This window comes from Hetaerina americana, unplaced genomic scaffold (genome assembly GCF_022747635.1).
Source record: "Hetaerina americana unplaced genomic scaffold, ioHetAmer1.1.p SCAF_3, whole genome shotgun sequence".
Classification (NCBI taxonomy): domain Eukaryota; kingdom Metazoa; phylum Arthropoda; class Insecta; order Odonata; family Calopterygidae; genus Hetaerina; species Hetaerina americana.
Genome location: NW_027286874.1, coordinates 79644956 through 79666542, shown reverse-complemented (window position 1 = coordinate 79666542; position 21587 = coordinate 79644956). Strand labels below are relative to the sequence as shown.

The window sequence follows — 21587 nt, the reverse complement described above, 5'->3', positions numbered from 1 at the left end:
ATTATTTAGGTAACTAAACCAACCTTGAATGACCAAAATGATAAACCTATTGAATGTATTAACTCATAAAATAGTAAAAGAGCCTTAGGCAGCAAACTTTCCCTTATTTTAACCAAAAGCTGACACTTGGGCCAATTTTAATTTTCTGGCTATTTTAAAGGAGTCTTAAAAACTTAAAATATATAGGATAATCATTAAATTTCGCTGAATTTCACTTGCTCAGGAGTAACCAAATTCATTTGCAAGACTTATTTCGCCTATAGTTGATTAAATCTTAATTAACCTTATCAGGGGACCTAATACACATGAAATCTCAGAACTCCCTTGTTTTCATTTCTCAATCCTTTCGCATATGTTTAATAATTAGATGCAAACAAGTGTCAGCATGAAATTTGATGTTTTTTATTGAGCAAAATAAAGACAGACTGAAAATAAAAGTTCCATTAAATTAATTATATATGTGCTAAACACAAATGTTCTACTTCAATACAAAGCATCTGGCTGCAACAGATTTAGAAAATGGTTTTCCTAGTTAGGGAACAACAAAAAATGATCTCCAAATTAGCGTGGCAAATAGTTATGAAGCCACTTTTAAATCATGATGGGTTCAGCTTGGAAATTATATGCTAGGGCACACTCCTGATAACCACGTAGCTTCAACAAATGAGATATGACCTTAAACAGGGCCCATAATAAAAAATAATGGCTTGAAAAAAAGGCAGTCGATACTGCAGTACTTGATCTTTATTGTTGATCCAAGAACTCATCCAGAAGTGTACAAAATATCCACATGGATTCTCCTCTAACAATAGCATTTATTTATGTGAATCTGATAACTGGTAGTAACTGATGTTAAAATGATCACTACCATGTTTTCAGAAATACTCTTTAAAAGAAGTGTTGGTATCATGTTGGCAGAAACACATCAGCAGTCCTTCAACTCAGCATTCATCACATACTGACTGTCAAAAAAAATTAATTTTCAATGGACAATAGTACAAGCCCACTACATAATATCAACTAATTACAGGAGTAAAATACTTGTAGATTTCATATCCAAAAAAAATAGCTAGCAATACTGGAGGATTGCAACAATTCAGAATAAATAAATAGGGCATTTTGTCATATTGTTTTTAAGAATTCCTATTATAGTACTTCTTACATTGTTCAGTCTCACCAACATTTGAGGCAACACCACAAAAATAATTCTCAAATGCTTTGATCTTTATTTGAATAGCAACAGCTTCACCTTTTCAAATATTTGTCATACCAAAAAAAGCACATGTTGACAAGAGTAATGCAAATCAGAATTGTTACTCGTATACGTTTCATTAAATAAAGACTTTAAGCCAATTTCAAAATTATGAAATATTTCTATGATTCATACCAAATGCCTCCATTTTCTCCAGTAATCCATATCGCAACAAATGTTGCTTTCAACTGCTTGGGTCATCCACACACACACACTTGAGACTGAACATAACCATGAAATTTGTTTCACAGAAAGATATCGAATATGATATATTTCAGATTGCATGATTTTTATCTCACTTTTAATGCATATGTGAATTGAAAGATTTACACTAACAAAAGCGCCATAATAGAATACTAAATTCTTTTCAAACAATGATTTCTTCTTAAGAAAAGGAAATTGGCTTAAATGGAGATATTTTCATATATCCCAATACATAACATTACAGTTAACCGCAATATTAGAGGTATGCAACACGATAGAACACGTTTGATGGAAATCCCTCTTCCTAAATATTAATTTATTCATAAAATGGCATCCACATGCAAAAACTGGTTAAGTTAATTCTTTGGATGATGTGTGAAGAGGTTAGGGAGAAGGCATATCAATTATTTTCTGTTGTACTACTTTCAAATCATCACACAGTGTAGTATCTTACAAAGATATCGGTACATTATGAATTGTAACCATTTCATCATACACTGCATCATAAGAGTGGACAAAATGAGGGAATGGACATTGTAACTCGGCTTGATGCTTCAATCTCAGGATGAGGTATTATATATAAGAAGCACCACAGCATTTGCACTGTCATTATTTTGGCCATGTTCTTGACCTGGCCCAAAATAATTCACAAGTGGGTCCAAAGCAGCACTCACAATGTCATGTACATTGTTTCTGAAAACATTACTCCCTACACATGCTGGCACCACAAGTAGAACACCAGCTTTTGCTCCCAGTAATAATGTAACAAAATGTACAACTAATACTCTTAAAGCACTCAGACAATCTTTCATACACACACTCACACACACAGGAGCTAATGCATGTAGCCAACATTAATCCATGTATGTATATTTAAAATAAATATTTAACACCATTCAGTCACACATACAAGCTTTCAAAAATTGATTTGAATCTCATGTCCATCAATTAAGTTATACACCCACACCACTAAAACGTTTTCAAAATCAATACCAATCTCAAAAATCATACACTGTGCAATGAGAGCTTCCAACATAAATATTAAACAAATAATGAACCAATTAATCCTTTAATCCTAATGATAGAACAGGATAATGCAAAAGACTACATTATTTTTAAATATTGGCTGCTGTATAATGTAAAAAATTGACTTAAATTTAAACAAAATTGTTATTTCAATTTCTTACTCCATGTATACGGTTAAAATACTCAAACAAGAATTTATCATAGTCATCATCAACAATAAAAATAGCTATTATAATTTTAGAGATATATCTGCATGTATTCACGGACACTTCCTTTTCTTGAAACTTCAGGGTAGTGTCTGTGAATTTAATGCATACTTTCAACTTGAAAATAAAAACACATTAAAACTTTTGCAGAACCCTGTTCCTATCCTTTGGTAAGGACTTACAAAAAATATCACGGCTTTTTTCCATTCGTAGCCACTTGAAAAACACAAAGCACATGAACAAGACTACGACAAGACCATGCATGGAGCACGGTCAACTGAGATTGCATTTCAAATACAAAATAATATTTGGACCATTCTCTCAATCACACATTCTACCTCACTTTTCTGACATTATTATCACCAAACCACATCACTACCCTCCAAAATGGAGTGTCATGTTTTTCTAAAGCTCCTAGTCTATTGCAAGAATATTTAGGAAATCTAGGCATTGCCCAATGCAGTGTGTTTTTAACTTGCTGAAATGCAGAAGAATCTTATGTAACCTGAGAAATATTCATTCACAAAAAATAAAAAAGGGAACCTACAACGCCACAGCAACACTAATTTTCTTATGCCTCCTTCACTTCCAGATCCACCACTACACTTTACCCGCACTTCCATGGCAAACATACATCCACATGCATTCAGTCACTCATTCACACACACAGAATGAATGTTTCTGGAACTGCTTTTTAGAAGGGAAGAGTGCAGGGAGGAGGAGGATGACAAGTAGGGAGTATGAAGAGAAAAATTTTTAATGGTCCAAATTACCTACTTCCAACCCTCTTCATCAAATCATTAGAACACAAATGGTTCCCTCACATCTTCCCACCATCTAACCTTGGCAGTAGTGATAATATTAATCCTTACAATATTATATTCTAATAAGGCATACATATCCGAGACTGCCTTTACTCCCAAATCGTACCACCATCCAGCTTGAAATAGATCATACAATAAAGAAGTCTTGGTGGGCACATGAGAGCATATATGGGAGTCAAATGTGGGCCGCCATAGGACAGGTGATATGCCGCACTTCCTCAGCATCTCATTTCTAAATGGAGATTCCTTTCTTTCAAGGATGACTCTCATTCTATGGAATGTTCAATGTGGCTGCTCAAGTTGTATTTCTTACTTCTGAAACTCTGCAGAAGATAATGAATTTAGGGCACTACAATGTGAGGGGAGAGTCAAAAGATTGATTCCCTTCTTATTCTTTTTAAGCAGTAAAGGCTGGTATGGTACCAGCTGTGGCAGGAACAGGGAAAGGGTTAAGATGCCAGGGAAGGCCATTAGTAAACTGGACATTCACTAATCATCCACTCGAATCTTCTTTGCCGGAGGGTCATCTTCTACATCCTGAGAGCCCAGAGCTCCATTCCTTGACTCTCCAACTTCACCGACAATAACATTATCCGAAGACTCCGGCATAGAGTCATTGGTTGAGTCTTCAATCCCATGCAAACCAACACTTGAAGACACCCCAATAACCTCTTTGCAGCTGTCCTCATCTTCATCAACATGGCCCCCAGGGGCATTTATTGGGAGAGCTACAGCCTCCTCATCTGTGGAGCCATCAATGTCTGGTGTATGATGATGCATGTGCTTCCCATTTGCATCCAAGTTGCTGTCATCTGAGCTCTGGTCCTGCAAAAAACATAACCATAGCTTTCACTCCATAGACAAAAATTTGCTCATTCTTTTTCAAATTATCATCTCAATACAATACCAAAACATCTGGTACATTTGCGAATATAACCCTGAAAATATTAATGCGGCTTCCGTGTGCTTGTTTTAATGCTCTTTACAGTCTCATTTCATTGGAGCACTGTTATAATTTCCTGAGCCCTGAGCCAAAAATTATATGGTATTCAAAGGTACACAGGTAGAGCTCTAAAAAAAAACCTCATTCAAACCAGTATAGATGAACGACAGAAAAAAATATCTTTTTATTGTTAATTAAATTAGTTTATTTTGGCTGACTCTTAAGCACACCCTGAGAAAAATTGAAGTGAATAGCTTCGGCCCGACCAGAATGACCCATGCATGTTTAGTTGAATATTGAATGAGAGTTAAATGAAGAATACAATGTATCTTTCCACTATCCTTTGACTTTTCCAACGTCCTTTCCCTTGTCCTGTTCCTTTGCCCAATGTATCTGTCCACAGAGGACAGTGGAAAGATACATTGTATTCTTCATTTAATTAACATGAATTTCCACAAAGTTGAGCAGGGAACAACTGAATATTGAATGAGAGTAGCAACAATTAAAAATTATTGAAATATAATAAAAAGATATAGAGGTGGTTGGTTATGAATGGTCAACGAATGGCAAAACAGCATGATGATATTTACAAAATTCAAGAAAAGTCTATTCACAGTATCACTTTACTATACTGATGAGTGGAACTAAAGCATGAGCCAAGGAAACTAAACATTCTGTTATCGGTTCCCAAACCTACCAGGTTCAATGAAATGCCCCAATGGTGTGACAGCTTGGATTATTTTTAAGGGATTTCACATGCAGAACGCAACAATAAAAATTATGAACATTTGCCTATTTTAACGTTTAATAGTTACAAAGAATATTTGTTCCATCACAACTTTGAGCCTATGAAAGCATTTAGAAAGAACTCACAAAGATTTTTCAAAAAGCAAAAAAATATCGCAACAAGTCAGAAGGACTGAAACATAATATTCATTAAATATTTGTCTTATTTGCTCAAATGGATATAACTCATTGTAATTACCCACACCTGTAAGAGACAATGAATGTGTTCTGCAAATTCTTTTCCAATGATACTGACATAAACCACAATAGACCAATTTTAAACAACACTTTAACCAGACTCCAAGAGTGCTGCCTCTGGGGAGATTTAAAAAAATATAAATTATATTGCCCAGAGAAATAAAGATGTCACTTTGAGGGTTGAAATTAAGCTGATACGTGATTTTTCAATGAGAATTGTGGTCAAATAACTTAAGCTTATACATGGGCAAATATTGTGCATAAAAATTGTTGTTGATTACAAAACTGTAGAGAAACTTTCCTCAGAGAATCATTTGTTTTTTAATAGCAAGGACCATAATTTCACTCATTTTTTAAAGATGCATGAGCTATGCACCATACTGAGAAAGAGATGAGCTCAGTTACTAAATGCAACAATTTCAGAGTGTAAAAATCATTTACCACAACCTGGATTTGAATCCAGATCCCTTGATGTCCGGTCGAGTGCTTTAGCCAGATAAGCTATCAAGTTTAAGAAGATGCCTCGATAGCTCAACTGGCTAAACCACTCGACTGGACAAAAAATGATTTTTACATTCTGAAATTGTTGCATTGAAATGCAAATTAGCAGATGACTCCATTAAAAGTTACTGCTGTGGCATCTTCCACAGTTTCTTTGGACAGTTAGTCAAGTTTGGCATCTATCAGAGATTATTTTCCCTACAACTATGCTGTAAACACTCAATCAGGCAAGCCTTTAAGGATGCATGATAAAAGGAAAAATCAAAAAACAACAAAAATATTTCTCGCAACAGTTGAATGTACATATTTACATTTGATACAATGTTCTGTAGTTAGGAGATATTGTGATGACAGGAGGCCTGATGACACTGAAAGGAAGCTGCACGTATGATAAACATGGCAATATCTGTAGAAACAGTCCTCCCATACGTACAGTCACTTTCATGCATCTGTTGCATGTTACCTATTAATTACAAGTCTAAAGAAATAGCCACAATATGTTTAATTAAAGGAAAATGCTTTCATCTACGGACATTACCACTAAGAAGTCAAGGAAAATTCTTGATTTATGAGTGTAAAATGTAAGTTATCCTGCAACATGAAGTAGAAAAAGGTGAATACGATAGCAGGTCACCGTTTTCTTCCAAGCAATTTTTGACCACAGTATTGATGAACTTAATGACAAAGAAAGGATTCAGGAAGCTGAAAAAGGTGCCTAGCACCTATTAAGAATTCAATTTTAACCAAACAATGACAGGACCCCATCCATGAAATGAAGAAACTTTTTTTTATGTTGATGCAAGATTAATACAAAAAATACACCCTTGAGCCATCACACAATTCAAGCGAAGGCTAGGTGTCTGTTTCAGAGTTAAAAAAAACATGAACCAGAGATGATACAGGAGATTTTTAGGCTACTAATAAGTAATGTATCCAATTTAAAAAAAGATTTTCCGATCAAAATATATACAGCTGTGCCCAGACTAGCCATTTAGGCAGCTAAATCACCTGATTTAGGGTAGACGCCATCTTGAAGGGTGTCCTATCTTGTAAGGCAGCGAGAGGGCCGAAATTTATGCACATTATTGGGCCCTGGATTTAGGACACACTTAGTGTACCCAAAATCTGCCAGATTGCAACCCCGGAATTTTAAGTTTTAGAAGCAAGACAACTAGCATAAGAACAACTGCCATGGCGGGACTGCATTAGTTATGTTGGTCAAATGATATCTGTTATTTCTTTGAGAAAGTACAAATTTACTCACTGAAAAAACAAAGTCATTATTAACACAAAGAGATAAACGGCAGAGCTTTCCTTGGTTAAGAGAAATTTGACTTCTTGAACATGAATGTAGTTTTATCATTGTAATAACCTTATTTTAAAATTATAGGACACATATTTGATGTAGAGGTAAAAAAAATTTCTTTGTTTGGTGCTTCATTTCATGGCTAAGAACATCATCTTCGTTATCTTGGATGTATCCATGCCTCGTTTGCGTGCTTGTTAAATCTTATTTTGGCATATAAACATTACAGAAAATAATCTTCAAGGGTAATGATGTGATTGGAGAGATTAAGCATTTAGTAAAGCTCTTAATAAAATTAAGAGGGTGCGGTGTTTATCTCTGGACAAATTTCAATTTGAATTTCCCACCATATCGTTATTCCACTGGAGGTCACGATTGGCGTTCTTGAAAGCTATACGCATGTAAAAAACAGTCATTACCCCAAAATGGCCAAAATTTTATGCACAAGTGCGGAGTACAATCAAAGAGCCGTATTTATCGGAAGTGTTCACTCTGAGCGTCCGCCCAGTGAAATACTTTTATTCTTCGGGTACCCCAGAGCAACTGTTTACAATATGGTGGCTAAGTATAATGCTTCGGAAAAGTCTGGGGAAGGTTTCGCTAACCTAACGAGGAAACCTCATTTGAGGGAACCCATGTCACGAACTGCGGCAGTCGTCAAGATGGCTCAGGTACCGATTTCAGAGAACTCGGGATGATTGCTGAGAAAATTGGCATCAGAATTGAAAGCTAGCAACCTAACGATGTGTTTGATGGCAGAGGAGGACCTACGATACAAGTCGTACACAATAAAGGTGCGACACATGCTGTCTGAGGCTGCCAGAACAAAGCGGATTGCTCGCTGCAACCTGAAATTGTGTTCTCTAAAAAATGAAGAACACTACAAAGAAATCGAAAACTTTCATAAAAGATTGCCAAATGAATTGTAAAAAGAACTCAGAAATACAAAAAAGCATAATGCAGTCTTGCAACAACACACAAATGTTTGCACAAGTTACCTTAAATATCTAAATATTTACGTTCGAACATCTGATTATTCCTTATTCTCTAGCTACATAGATGGCATAGGGTGTCCAAACTCAAGCTGCCTTTTCATTACGCGCTTAACATTTAAGGGGATTGGTGCGGTGGCTATCGTACTGGCTTCCCACCCAGAGGGCTCGAGTTCAAATCCCAGCTGTGTTGAATATTTTTCAGAGGTATCTTGATGCCTACTTGAGGTGCTTTGTGTAGGGCACTTAGAGTGAGTATGCCATCCGTCGGATGGGACGTTAAACTGCAGACCCCTTGGCACCTTCCGTAAAGAGTAGGCCAATGCCGATGCCGGGTTTCTCTCCACCCTTTCTTATCCATCCCCTCTGGCGCAAATGACCTCAGAAGTCGGTCGCCTCCTCTAAATACTACTACTACTTAACATTTAAGCACCTAAATCCATGCTCCCTAATGCCTAACTAGTCTGGTCGCAGTGTATGTCTCAAAGGAAGCAGGAATACAGATGAAAATGGCACCCAATAATACTTTTATAGTTTCAACTCTTCAATTAAAGGTTATTTACCGGAGCAAATATTCAACATAGATTGAACTGGTTTGCAGTGGAAAAGCACACCTAATGGGGCATACATACACCAATAGGCAACATGGATGACAGGAGCTTTTGAGGATTGGTTAACTTTGCTGCCTACAGGGTATGCCATAGGTTTTAAGGTGATGCCTTTTCTGGTTTATCATACAGAAAATCCTTCATCACATACCGCTCATTTACTCCAGTTCAAACCGTAAAAATTGGATGACTCAAGTACTGCTTTATCACTGGTTCATTAACAACTTCATTCCTGATGCTTGCGAATATTTTACATATTCCATGATCCCTTTTTCCTAGATTTTATTGGTTATGAACAATGCCTCAGGCCATCTTCCTCATTTGGATGACCTTCATCATGATGTTTACTTGGTTTTACACCAAGAAATATAACCACTCACATTCAATCATGATCATGGTGATAATTCAACATGCAGGGTTCACTACCTCAGAACGACACTCACACAAGCTATGGAAACAATAGATTCTGATGCTGATTTCTCTTCGAGAGACTTTTGGAAGCATCACAACATTCTTTGCTGTATCAAGAATATTTTAACTGACTAGAATTAGCAACAAAGAATTGCATACCCAGAATTTGGAATATGTGTCTATGATGTAATCCAAAGAGTACATTTGAAGGATATAAAAAAGGATACAAGCTGGAAGTGAAAACATAACCAATATTTAAATTTATGAAAATCTTCAATTAGAACAAAAAATGGAAGGAATAGAGGAGATGCTATATTGTGAGAAAAAAGAAGTTTTGGATCAAGAATTGACTGCATTGGAAGCAGAGAAAGTGGTAGACGAAAAAGCAAGAAAGAAGAAGGGGGGCCAGCCAGAAATGCACTGCTAAGGAATAATTAGATTCCTTTTCACAAAAGATTCAAGTACTTGCCAACTTTGAATCAATGAACCATAATGTTGAACAATTAATAAAGACAATGTATCATTCAAGATGCTGTAAATTATTTATGTGAAAAATGATGAAAAGTTCATTGTTCAAGCAAAGAAACATCTCCAAGAACCTCTAACCTCATCAAGAAAACAACATCTAGCACAACCGAAAATTAAGGCCCTAACATTCAACAACAGTTAAACTTACACAGTTAAAACCTTGAAAAATAAATAAAAAGAAAGACTCCCCAGAGGAATTGATAAATTTGGAATTCAATGGAAATAAATAAAAATGTACACACTCAAAGGAAAATTTAGCCACATGGCATTTTAGTATTTATTGCAATAATATGAGTGACGATTGAGGCATTCTCTAATCCATTGAACACTTCTGATATATTTAATTCGACAAAAAATGAAGGTCTACTCCAAATTAAGTGCATAAAAATGGAGGATTCAGTATCGTGAATACATATCATGAAGAAAATTTTATCAAATCATATTTAGTAGTATCACCTTTACCATTAGGCCACACTAGTTATATAGTTACAATTCATCTTAGGAACATAAGATAACCGGCATTCATTGTATCAGGTTCAAAAGAAATTTCACCTTACGTTCCGTGTTTAAATTAACTTATTTGCCACTATCATTTCTCCCACACAAATGGATAAAACTGAATTGAAAAACATGCCAAATACAGGCTTACGTATCTCTTACCATCTAGAATATTAACAAACTAAAATAAGTGTAATGGTACAATCCACTTAACAACTACTATATACCAGTTTCATAGGTGACTGTAAAACTGAACAGTGGCATAACCTCTATTTAAATTAAAGATGCATTCAACCCACCTCTTCTCCCTTGTCACCATTCTTCGTGTCCAATGAATGATGTGTTATGTTTCCATTTTCAGTTGGGGATGTTGAACTAGGAATGCCATCCAAAAGAGCAGGTTTCAGTTCTGCAGCAACATAATGAGTCCAGAGAGCCAATTCTACTTGGTGGGGATTCCACATGCTACTGCCAGCTAAAATTAGCAAATAAAATTTAAAAAATTAATAACACTAAAAATTAACATAGCAAAAAATATTTAAACACCTCACACAAATTAATGTGAAGAACTAGTAAAGGCTACACACGGATCAATGGCAAAAGTAGACCGAATCATTGAACATTAATTAAGGAACATATTTAACCAATATTTGATGTTTTTAAACAAAAAATGAATTTTTTTAAACTTTCAAATAAAATAAAATTCATCTTTAATCTGCCATTTTATTTGCTCCTGATTACATCTATTTAAAAAACCATAAACACTGTAATCAACCCCAGAGTCAGTTAGGTAGGTGATGGTAAAAATCACCTAGTACTAAGCCAAACGGTGTGTGAAATTGACACATCAAGGTAGGTGGGGCAGTGCCTTTCCCTGTGCCGTTCATGGCTTCCCAGAAAGATCTAGTACCTAAATAATCACAGCTTGGGTTTAGCTGATTGTGCCTGGGAATCGAACCCAAGCCCTCCAGTCATTAGTCCAATGCTCTACCCATTGACTACCGCAACCCATAATTTCTATGTAAAATAAGCATTTCTTTCAAGGAATATTTTTCAAAACCTACTAGATTCCATGAACGAAGACAATGCCATGGACATCAGTTCATCATTTTTTTAAATTTTGACATTCTTGTTAGGACTATCCCTCAAGAAACATTGTCCATACAAATGCTGTCTTCAATGCATTCGTTGCGCTGTTACCTTCAGCTTAGAGATTCCAAATAACACAGTTCACAAGCCTTGGGCAAAAATATTGATCAATATAGCCATGTTGAAACAATTACATAAAGAATAGAAAATGTAACAGACTACAAGGGACGTTAAAATAAAAATGACCCTAATATTAGTCCAACAAATACAATGGCATACATACAATCTATTAACTAGAATATATTCCCACAGTCACATCATATCTCAGAAACCTATATGCAAACATGGCCCACAAGTGGTTTGTGCTATCGTGAAACTGATGGTACAGCAATTTTTTCTAAGATCTCAATCCAGCGATCTATCCTTCAAGGCAGATAAGTTTAAGGGATGATGAATTATGGAGGGATACTCCTTATCCTTCAGTCTGTCTCACTGTGGATGTCAATGTGATACATTTTTCCTTTACTTGCAGACCTAATGATTTAAAGTAAATATTTACAATGTCACTTGAGCCAGCCAGCAACACAGGAAGAAAGGAGGAGGAACAAGACAAAATGGAGCTATCACTAGCAATCCTTGACATCACCTGTACATATTCCACAGCTTAACTAGAAATAGAAGATAGACTCTTTGTGCCTACAACAAAAAATAAATCTGATGCACAAAAAGTATGTATAGAAATACACGTGGACAGGGAAAAGGGGTGGTTAACAACCACTGGCAATGCAGCACCAGGAAATTAAGTGAGTTAGATTGTGCAGAAGGGAAGGTTGTACATGAGGTGTTTTGTACATGATAATAAGTAAATTTAAACATTCCTTTCATGAAAACATGGCTGCATAACATTGTGTGCATATTATAATTGGAAAACTACAGTAGCTAAAAACTAAACAAATATTTCTGTTTAAATAGAGAAAGTATAGCACAATTATGCACCTCATGTAATAATACCATTCTATCTGTTGCTAAAAAAACAGTAATTGTTCAAAATGTGAAACATTTAAAAAAATTCAATTAATTTTTTTCACTAATTATAGAATGAAAATCAATGGGGCATAAAAAACTATGCCTAGATAAAAAAAACTCGGTTGTGAGACGATATAGTTTAGTTGACACCACAGACTAAGAAAGTACAACCACTCCAAACACCAGGGTACTCTGAATACTTAGATATTTCATATGTACGAGGGTCATCCGGAAAGTAGTACCCGTTCGTGCCGCATGAAGTGCTGACGACGCGAGTAGCCGCTGGACGAGGTCAGATAGCTTCAGTGGCTTGTCTGCCTTCTCTGAGCCAAGTTGCGTGACGCTAGCATTGCCTGTGTTGTTTCTGTGATTGTTTACAATGTTTAAAAAAATTGAGAACGCCGCCAGTTGTGAAGTGAGGGCAGTGATTAAATTCCTCAATGCAAGAAACGTTCGCCCATGTGATATTCATCGCCAATTAAAGGAGGTGTATGGAGACAATGTAATGGACGAGTCGTCTGTTCGGCGGTGGTGTCGCAACTTCAACATGGGGAGGGGGAACACACACGACGATGAGCGTTCGGAGAGACCGTCTGTCATTACAGACCAACTGGTGAGCTCAGTTGACGAATTCGTGAGGAACGATCGGCGCGTCACAATTGATGACATCTGTGAGCATTTTCCCAATGTTTCTCGAACAATTGTTCATGAAATTGTTAAACACCATCTGCATTATGCAAAAATTTGTGCAAGATGGGTCCCTCGCGTATCTCAATGAGCTGGCGGCGAAGGACTATGCAGCAGGAATACAGAAACTTGTCACACGTTATGACAAATGCCTTAATTTGCTTGGAGATTATGTTGAGAAGTAGTTTAAAGTATCCTCTTTCAAATAAAATTTTTTATGTTTGTTAATATTTACTTTTGTGTCTTTATTTCACGAACGGGTACTACTTTCCGGATGACCCTCGTAGCTCCTTTAATAAGTGTTACTTGACCCTCATTGTTTTCGAGTTTCCCTATACATATGACTAATAGTGTAACATATTACATCTAATTTCCTCCACATATTTGTTCTTAGTAGCTTGTGTTCATGTGCATCATTACATGCATCCACAAAAAATAAGCATTTTAAGGAAAATTTCACATTTTGATGCATTCAGTAGTCTTCAATTTATCATTCTTAAAGAGGCTGTTGTAGAAATACGAAACTGCTTAAATATTGCAAACAATAATTGGTATCCCAAAAGACAAACAATTCCACAGAACTTGGAATTTAGAAATCATTAGAAAATATTACAAAACAGTATTACAAATTCGGATCAACATTAATGACAACATAACTTACTTAACGTACTTAATCAGGATAATTATATCTGACTGAAAAGAAATTATCCATGCACAGAAAAACAGAATAAATGGTTGGCTAATGAACAGAGGTATAAACGGTCAAGGTATACAAGATTAAAAAGGCAATGAAGAGTTAGTTAGAAAATGAAATCCTGGAGGATATGAATTTTTTAGTATCAGCCGAAAGGGGTGACAAAAGAATTCTTTAGATACTCTTGGGTCCGGGGTAAATATGTATTTACATCAAAGCAAATTTACAAATACCTCTTCATGCATTCACTTTGGCTTAGGGCCAGTGCAGCAAAAAATCTTGACACCCTTTATAACAACAGTTGATACAACAATTATTGATGTTATCTTAACTAATTTTGTGGAAAATTGCCAATTTTTTAATTAATCATGACATTCCTCTACATCACGCATGAAACGCCTCTTAAGCAGTTGACATAATTTCTACGCATCTGAAGAATTGCTTGGAAGTATAGAATACAAGAAAATCCAGAGGTTAAATCATGGAAGGAGGCAACACTTCCTTCCATGGTTCACCTTAGTAGTGACTGGGAGACCATTCACTACAAAGGTGCAGCATCATCTTCAACTAGCAGCATCTTCAAAAACAGCCCCTCATGGACTGTTTTTGAAGATGCTGCTGATCAAAAACATAATTTTGCCAGACATAACTTTGCCAGCATTTAGAATTGGAATTTAGACATGATAACAATCACATGATTTAAGGACGGAATTGTATTCCCTGGAATTATTTCCCTCATTAAAATATTACTTCAACATAATCTACCCCATGGTTTAGGAATATTAACTTGATTTCCCCTGCAGCCCAGAGAAAAATATTATTATTACTACTTTTAGTATTTACCAGTTAATATTAAGTTTTGGATGGGCACAGCCTATACAATGGCACAACACTATATTCCCTTTCCTCCCCCAGCAAATAAACAAACAAATAATAGGTTTAAAATATGTGGCTCCAATGGTTTGAACTTTTTTATTTTGTTTTTAAGATTGTGTTTCAACCATAGTTGTTCTCATTGAAAAGTACTAACTACAATATCATAGTTACATGATTTTCATGGTTGAAAAATTTTGTGGAGTTCAAATTCATGCTTTTTTGTACTTAAAAGCATAAGCACTTTTTATAAAGAAGCTTCATTTTTGCGCACATCTACCACATTTGCCTTTGAGTTAAAGCTCTGGTTTAAACCGATTCAAGGAGAAACACTTCCCTCAAAATTATGTTAAGATTTATAAGTGCACTAATGAGAAGAACAGAGCTGTAACAATGTGCTTCAATATGCTTTGAGAATCTGAAAACACCCTCGGTTTTCATGCATACATTTGGAAAGGTAAAAAGAGAGAGGTTGGTGAAAGGGCATTTATATCATTTAGAGGATGGAATTCACACCACACACATGAAAATTCTTTCATATGATTGGCCAAATTACCTCCTCCCCACCTACAACATGCATATAAATTCTGAAGAGTGCAAATGCTAATAAAATAAATAAACAAAAATGAAGTCATATACTGGGTATTTATTTTTAGTTTCATTATGCATTTTCAGTCTTATCAGACAAAATAATGTCTAGTTTAAACATCTCTTGATTGAATAGGTGAAATGACTGTTACATACATTGCAAAAGTCAGATTGGCTTGTCCCAATTATGACTGAAGAGGCTCATGCATACTTTTTATCATGAATGTTTTGGCTAAACTAACCACTCATTACTAGTTTACCTGATGTGCCCCAGATATTTCCTAGGTAGTCTAAACATGGGTCTATTAAATGTGAAATGCCAACTCTTCATTACATACTCGTTTAATTACTTAAACCTTTTGTCTACTCAAAAGAACATAAGGAAAACTTGAAATCTATATCAATCAATGAATGAATGTACATGTTCCAATAGTATTAATGATGAAATATGTTTATTATCCATTGGGCCATATGCAGTCCTGGATACCCACATCAAATATAAAACAGCAATATAAAATACATTACCTTCTTTGTTAAGTCTTTCAGCAACATTTTGAATAAGTTGAACAAAGTTGAGGTATTCCTTGGTTGTGTAATCTATGCCCTCAATTTCTGGGATAGCCATAAGGCACTCATCTGCCATAAAGGGTGCAGTTTCTGGTGCTGCTGCAGATAATAAAGCTGTGAAGAAAAAATGTAAAGCATAGCAACAATTATTGTGGTATTTAGAGTGTATCATAGCTAACTTAGCATATTTCTGAGAGCTTTGCCTGAAAATACCCAAACTTATAGAGTGAAACTAAGGTCCCCAAGGGAAAAATCTTTAGGAAGTCCCAACACTTGTGTGTACCATTACATATGATATCCACAAATTGGAGAATGTTGCTATGGGATAATTTTGGCAACCCCAAGTTCCAAGAAAAATAATGAATGACCTCCTTGTACTTCATTAGCATTTGGCAGATGTGTGTTCTACTGGGGTTATCACAACAAAATGGTTCCACAATCATTTTGTTGCCAATGTTATGAAATGCTAAGTCAATGTTCTGGGAATTCAAAAGGATAAGATAAAACACTTTTAATTTTGGACAATGCCTGCTCCCATCTTGTCACTAACAAATTGTGCAGTCAGATGTTAATATTAGGTGCCTTGCTTCACCCCCAAATACAACATTATTTCAGTTCATGGATTAAGGAGTAATTTTAGCTTGAAAGATGTTGCACAGGCAAAGGTTTTTGTAGGGCTAGAGTCAAGCGATGATGAGATTGAAGACAGCAGGGGAACTAACAATAATGAATAAAAAACAATAACATTTAATGTGTGCTGAAGCTGAGATGATTATTGGAAAGAGGTAAAACAATTCACAATAACAGTATGTACAAAGAGGGCGTTGATTTCCAATTCCCTGAATTTGACCCTAAAGATAATCAGAAACTTTGTAACACTGTGGGGGAAATATCAACTATTTAAGATTTTAAGGACTGACTTTATGCTACTGAAACATTACAAACATTGACTTCTGAAGAAATATGTTCAGAATATTGTTTAGGCAGTGGGAAAACTTCGGAATCTGCAGGAGTCTGGCGAAAAAAAATAGTTAAAATATCCAAGGCCTGGAAGAACCTGAGCACCATCATAAACTTTAAAGATAAAACATTGGATACACTCATGCAAAAATATTGTGGACATTTGAGAACTTTGCAGAATATTGTAATTCTGCAAATTACTTCAAAGAAGCGAGAACACCTGGTAGCTTTTTCACAACATTTACCTCTTCTCATACATCTGTAGAGCCAAGTACACTACACACCAATAATAGAATGTACCCATTGGCATGTCTGTTTATCGCAGTAATTAAACCTTTTCCAGGGTGATTTAAAAATAATTGATTTTTTTTCTAATTGTAGCTGTTTATTTTCCCTTGCATTAATACTTTAATCATTTTACACCATCTAATTTTTCTTCATAATTTTTAACACACTTCAGATTGATATAATCCATTTCTACACCTAACTTTTAAATTTAAATAGTTAACTAGCGCTATAAATCTATTAGGGATTAATCTTCACAAGATTTCAGATTTATAATACTTACTATTTCAACTTATTTAAAATGAAATTGATGATAATTATTTCCATCATAATGACCATAGAATGAAAAAAAACTCCCATAGTAATGCTCATTTTCAACACCTGTTAATAGGATCAACAAGATACCTTTGTACTTGACACATTTATTCATTGTCTAACATGCTAAACAGTGTTGAGAAAAGCAAGTTACAAGTTGGATGGTCTATTTATTTGTTACATTAGCATGAAAACTTGTTATTCCTTAAGTAGCAGAAGAAATAAACCTCTACTACAAAAATCAGAAAATCTGCAAGTATAAATCAATTCATTTCCATATCAATCCGAGCAGATTTCCAGTTCTCAAAACTCCCCCAATAAGCTCTATTCTGTATGCATTTCTAGTACTCCCTATGTTCATTTTATTTAATGTTATTGATTTTACTCTTAGAATTAATTCTCCTTTTATTTCACCATATTTCCACACTTGGCAATTCTTATTTCATATTTCTTCAACTGTACTGTGAGCTATTATTTAATTTTAAATGTCTGCAGTTGAAGCAGCAGGGGTTATCATCATCTATGTGCCACAAAGAATGACTGACACATTTTATGCATCATAAAAAATATCTTCAGTAATTCATACGTAAAAAGGGATTAAAATAAATAAATCATGGGTAGTTTCCCCTTTTCAATAACTCCTAAGGCCAGAACTTTATGAAACACTGAACACAATTGAGCCCTGTAGCATAAATTTCACTCATATCCCAGACCAGGATTTTTACTAGTATTTTGCAATTTATCAGCAAATAACAAAAGATCTGTCTTGATGACAGCAGCTGGTTTGTCAAAGACCATAATAGGTAAATTGAACACCATTATATGTATTCTCAACAAAATGAAATATGGAACCAAGAGGCAGGCATTTCTTGATGCTACGTTTTCATGAGATCTTGTAACAAATTCCTCCTGTGGATATTAACTGCCTTTTACAATAGGGATATATTCACTCAAAAAATGACAGAAGTATTGTACAGTAGTCCTCACAACTAGTTCTGTGTGATTGCTGTCATGTTTCACCCTCACTCGATTATTAGCACTAAAAATACCATAGAACAATTCTGTTAGGAAACTGCAGGGATTCGCATAACCAATGTCTTAACAATTAATGCATTGACAATTTTCAACAAACTAATAAGGTTTAAATGTTAAAGGTCAACATTGAATAAATACATACGTAAGATTTAGGCAAGATAATTAAAGGCCCACCAATTCTTAGAACAAAATTAAAGCTTCACATAACTGTGTTGCATACATGGTATTACATGATTTTGAATAAGTTTCACAAGCACAAAACAAAAATGCTTCAATAATAATAAGAAGTCTTCCAACAAAAATAAATAAAAACCTGAGGACTCCAGTCATCTGATTAAAAATGTTTTGTTATTTATAGTTCAAACATGCGATGTTAATTAATCAGCAACATATAAGCTTGAATTACAAATTACGATGATTCACAGAAGTGCAGTCAATTAAACATCGAAATCCACCAATGAATTTCACAAAACCAACACACACAAACTTGAAATCAAATACTTATGACAAGAGATGACGAATGTGAATGGAAGTGATCAGTTGCTAGAGAAATACACTCCGTAGCGTATGCACTGTATGCGACTACTATTATTAACCACATCCACTTAGCACAAATTAATTAATTATTATCAATACTGAACAATTCCACAAATTCCAGGACTTAGGGGAAATTATAGTCAAATTTCTATAAAAAAATGATACTACTTACCAGAAGCCATTGTTGTGCCAACTCCTTTGAGGTTACTGAGAGCTGTGATGGCTTGTTCCAGGTTTGGAAGTTTTCTAAATGCTCTTCGAGTTTCTGTAATTACCGCTCTTGGTGTATTGACTTTAACCAGATACGACAGTTGAGGATAAAACTTTCCTCTCTGTAAGTAAAAAATAACCATTAGTAATAAACCACGAGTAAATTTGCGGGAATAGGACCACGACAATATACTTACGGCTTGCTTCCATTTCATTAGCTGCACTAATTCTTCGTGTACAAGGTGAGCATCTTTACCTCTGGATTTTATTTTTTTAGGCAATTCATTCTGAAACCTGAAACCCAAGTAAAATACTCAATAGTAAACGTAGCTTAACAAAAATTCATGTATAACATTCTATTTTGGTCCGTGACATATCATCACAAAGTGGTAGTAATCAAGAAATTTTGTCACTTTCACACGCACTTTCACTGGGGCATTAAATATCCGTTTTAACCGAATACATATGAAGTCTAAATAACATTCTCAATCATTCTTTAACCATAAAAAACTATGTCGCAACGCAACCGCACTCGACCTATCTACGCCTGTCGTAACGCCTCAGCAAAATATTAGTCTACGGTGTCCAAAATAAATCCATGCGCCCATTTAGTGGGAAATTGTAGGCAAATTACATTAATAAAAACATTTAACGGGCTTAGAATCGATTTGAGCTTTGTCTCTCCTCTCAACCCTATCATTCTCGTCTCCATTTTGATTTGAGGTAGTTACGAAAGCCAGTTTGCGGAACTAGAATATTTAACGCAGAAAGACGACATGGAAAACATAAATTATGCATGGGAACACACACAGCTCTTCATAAATGTTCACCCAAAATTTTCTTCCTAAGCACTGCCCTATACAACACAAATAATTCTCAATATTAATGGTTCAGCCTCAAACGACAGCTCGGCAACCGACATGACGCTAAGACCATACAAGCTAACGTTCCGCAACGTCTCATAAATACCAAACACCACTCGGACCCAACCACACATCCGCTACACTTGCTGTTTCTTGTTTAAATTAAAGGATACGATATGCACTAGCACTCGAGAATGATTTAAGTAAATATTTAGCAAATAGTCTGCTACGTGAAGCGCAGTAGGAAGCAAGGTTCAATGACATTGTTACTGCAATATAAAAGCCAAGTATTGGCTCGGTACTCACCAGTTATCTAACTTTATGAGCTCTTCTGGTTTTTTAGTTTTTCTTTCCGCTTTAACACGAAGAGCTTCGGGATATAATCGAAGCATATGCTCAAATTGAGAGGATGTACCTTTCGTGAAGAAAGTCGCCGTGTCCTTTACGGAAGCCATTGTGATACATCTATTGAGAAGTGAAGGAGGACGCGAGGTAGCAGCACTAAATTGACGGCCGTGGCTGTTCCTCTCGAGAAAATACCAAGCGGGTTTTTTGAATGAGAAAATGCATCCGAAATGAGTTATAACCAAAAGAATTATTTGGTTTAGGTCTAAATGCGAGGTTTATTATTAAAAGAACAACTAAATCCATTTAAGATTTAAAAATAATAACCAAAGGCTTCACTTGATTTTAATAAGTTTTATTTTCTCCTAAAATAATGGTACAAATAAAATAATTCTATTTTGTGCCTATAATTGCATTGATAAAGTGTATACATTTAATACTGCACATCATAATAGATTAACTCAACGAGTAAGTACCTTTCTGACCGCTTCTATTGCACTTCATCAGTATCTCTAGATACCTTTATATGGGCAAACAAATTCATTGTTAATTTTTACATAATTGCATTTCATGGCAAAATAATAAAAGCACCAACGTAGTCATCACACAAAATTCAAAAGAGATAAAAACTATGAATTATATGTAGCTTTTATATAAGGCACTCACCACAAGGCATTGACTTGGTATTAAACAAATATTTATTGTAAAACCATGGTGGAAATTTGACCAAGCATAAAAGTAAATGCTTGAAGTAAAATAGTATATCCAAATACGCTATAAATAAAATAAATAAAAATTTAACAAATTTTCATAGAGTAAACAAGATCCAATTCAGTTCAATAGATGTTTAACAATTTTATATACAATCAAGTCAACAAAAATAGTGAGGTATTGTCAGAAAAATCAAGTAAAATATATACACCTTTTTTCTAATCAATACTAAATCAAATGAAGTTAAATAACTCCTGTTATCAAAAAGTAGCAGCTCCTAACTGATGCCGCAGTTGTTCAAAGGACACCCAAAATGTAAGAGCCCAAGGAGCTAAACGAATCCAAACAGGAAAGAACCCCTTGTAAAGGGCTAGAAGACCTTCATTGTTGACAGTTTTAATCAGGCAATCAACTGATGATTTGTACACTAAGCCCCTGAAAGAATATAAATCACAAAAATTAATGAAAATATTACTTAAGTAAAGAAACGAACATAAATTTGGTAAGTAGGTTTATGAG

At 35.1% G+C, this 21587-nt stretch overlaps 2 protein-coding genes across 4 annotated transcripts in view; both read right to left on the bottom strand.

Annotated features, from left to right (window-relative positions):
* Window positions 1–707: 707 nt before the first annotated feature.
* Amun (protein amun) lies at window positions 708–20472 on the bottom strand. Of its 2 annotated transcripts, none has more exons than XM_071587379.1 (6): window positions 20319–20472; window positions 19347–19443; window positions 19112–19271; window positions 15766–15921; window positions 10583–10758; window positions 708–4337 (listed from the first exon to the last, which is right to left on the bottom strand). In XM_071587379.1, exons 1-6 carry the CDS (start codon window positions 20465–20467, stop codon window positions 4002–4004), a joined length of 1074 nt encoding a protein of 357 aa, XP_071443480.1. In that variant the 5' UTR covers window positions 20468–20472; the 3' UTR covers window positions 708–4001. The 2 variants fall into 2 exon arrangements, with proteins under 2 accessions (XP_071443480.1, XP_071443481.1); XM_071587380.1 differs by lacking the exon at window positions 20319–20472 and adding an exon at window positions 19575–19964.
* Window positions 20473–20696: 224 nt separating this feature from the next.
* Ucp4A (Uncoupling protein 4A) overlaps window positions 20697–21587 on the bottom strand; it is a 49107-nt gene continuing 48216 nt past the window's right edge. For both annotated transcript variants that reach the window (XM_071587965.1, XM_071587964.1), the window contains exon 8: window positions 20697–21503. In XM_071587965.1, the coding sequence (XP_071444066.1) occupies window positions 21329–21503 (175 nt within the window). In that variant the 3' untranslated portion in view covers window positions 20697–21328. The remainder of the gene's footprint in view (window positions 21504–21587) is intronic.

What these genes read in the sequence shown, in the direction of transcription:
- Amun (XM_071587379.1), bottom strand. Translation starts at nt 20,467, where the DNA reads ATGGCTTCCGTAAAGGACACGGCGACTTTCTTCACGAAAGGTACATCC. An exon ending in TAATGAAATGGAAGCAAGCC is followed by an intron (nt 19,272 to 19,346) that starts GTAAGTATATTG and finishes TTTTACTTACAG; the next exon opens with AGAGGAAAGTTTTATCCTCA. An exon ending in TGGCACAACAATGGCTTCTG is followed by an intron (nt 15,922 to 19,111) that starts GTAAGTAGTATC and finishes TTTTCTTCACAG; the next exon opens with CTTTATTATCTGCAGCAGCA.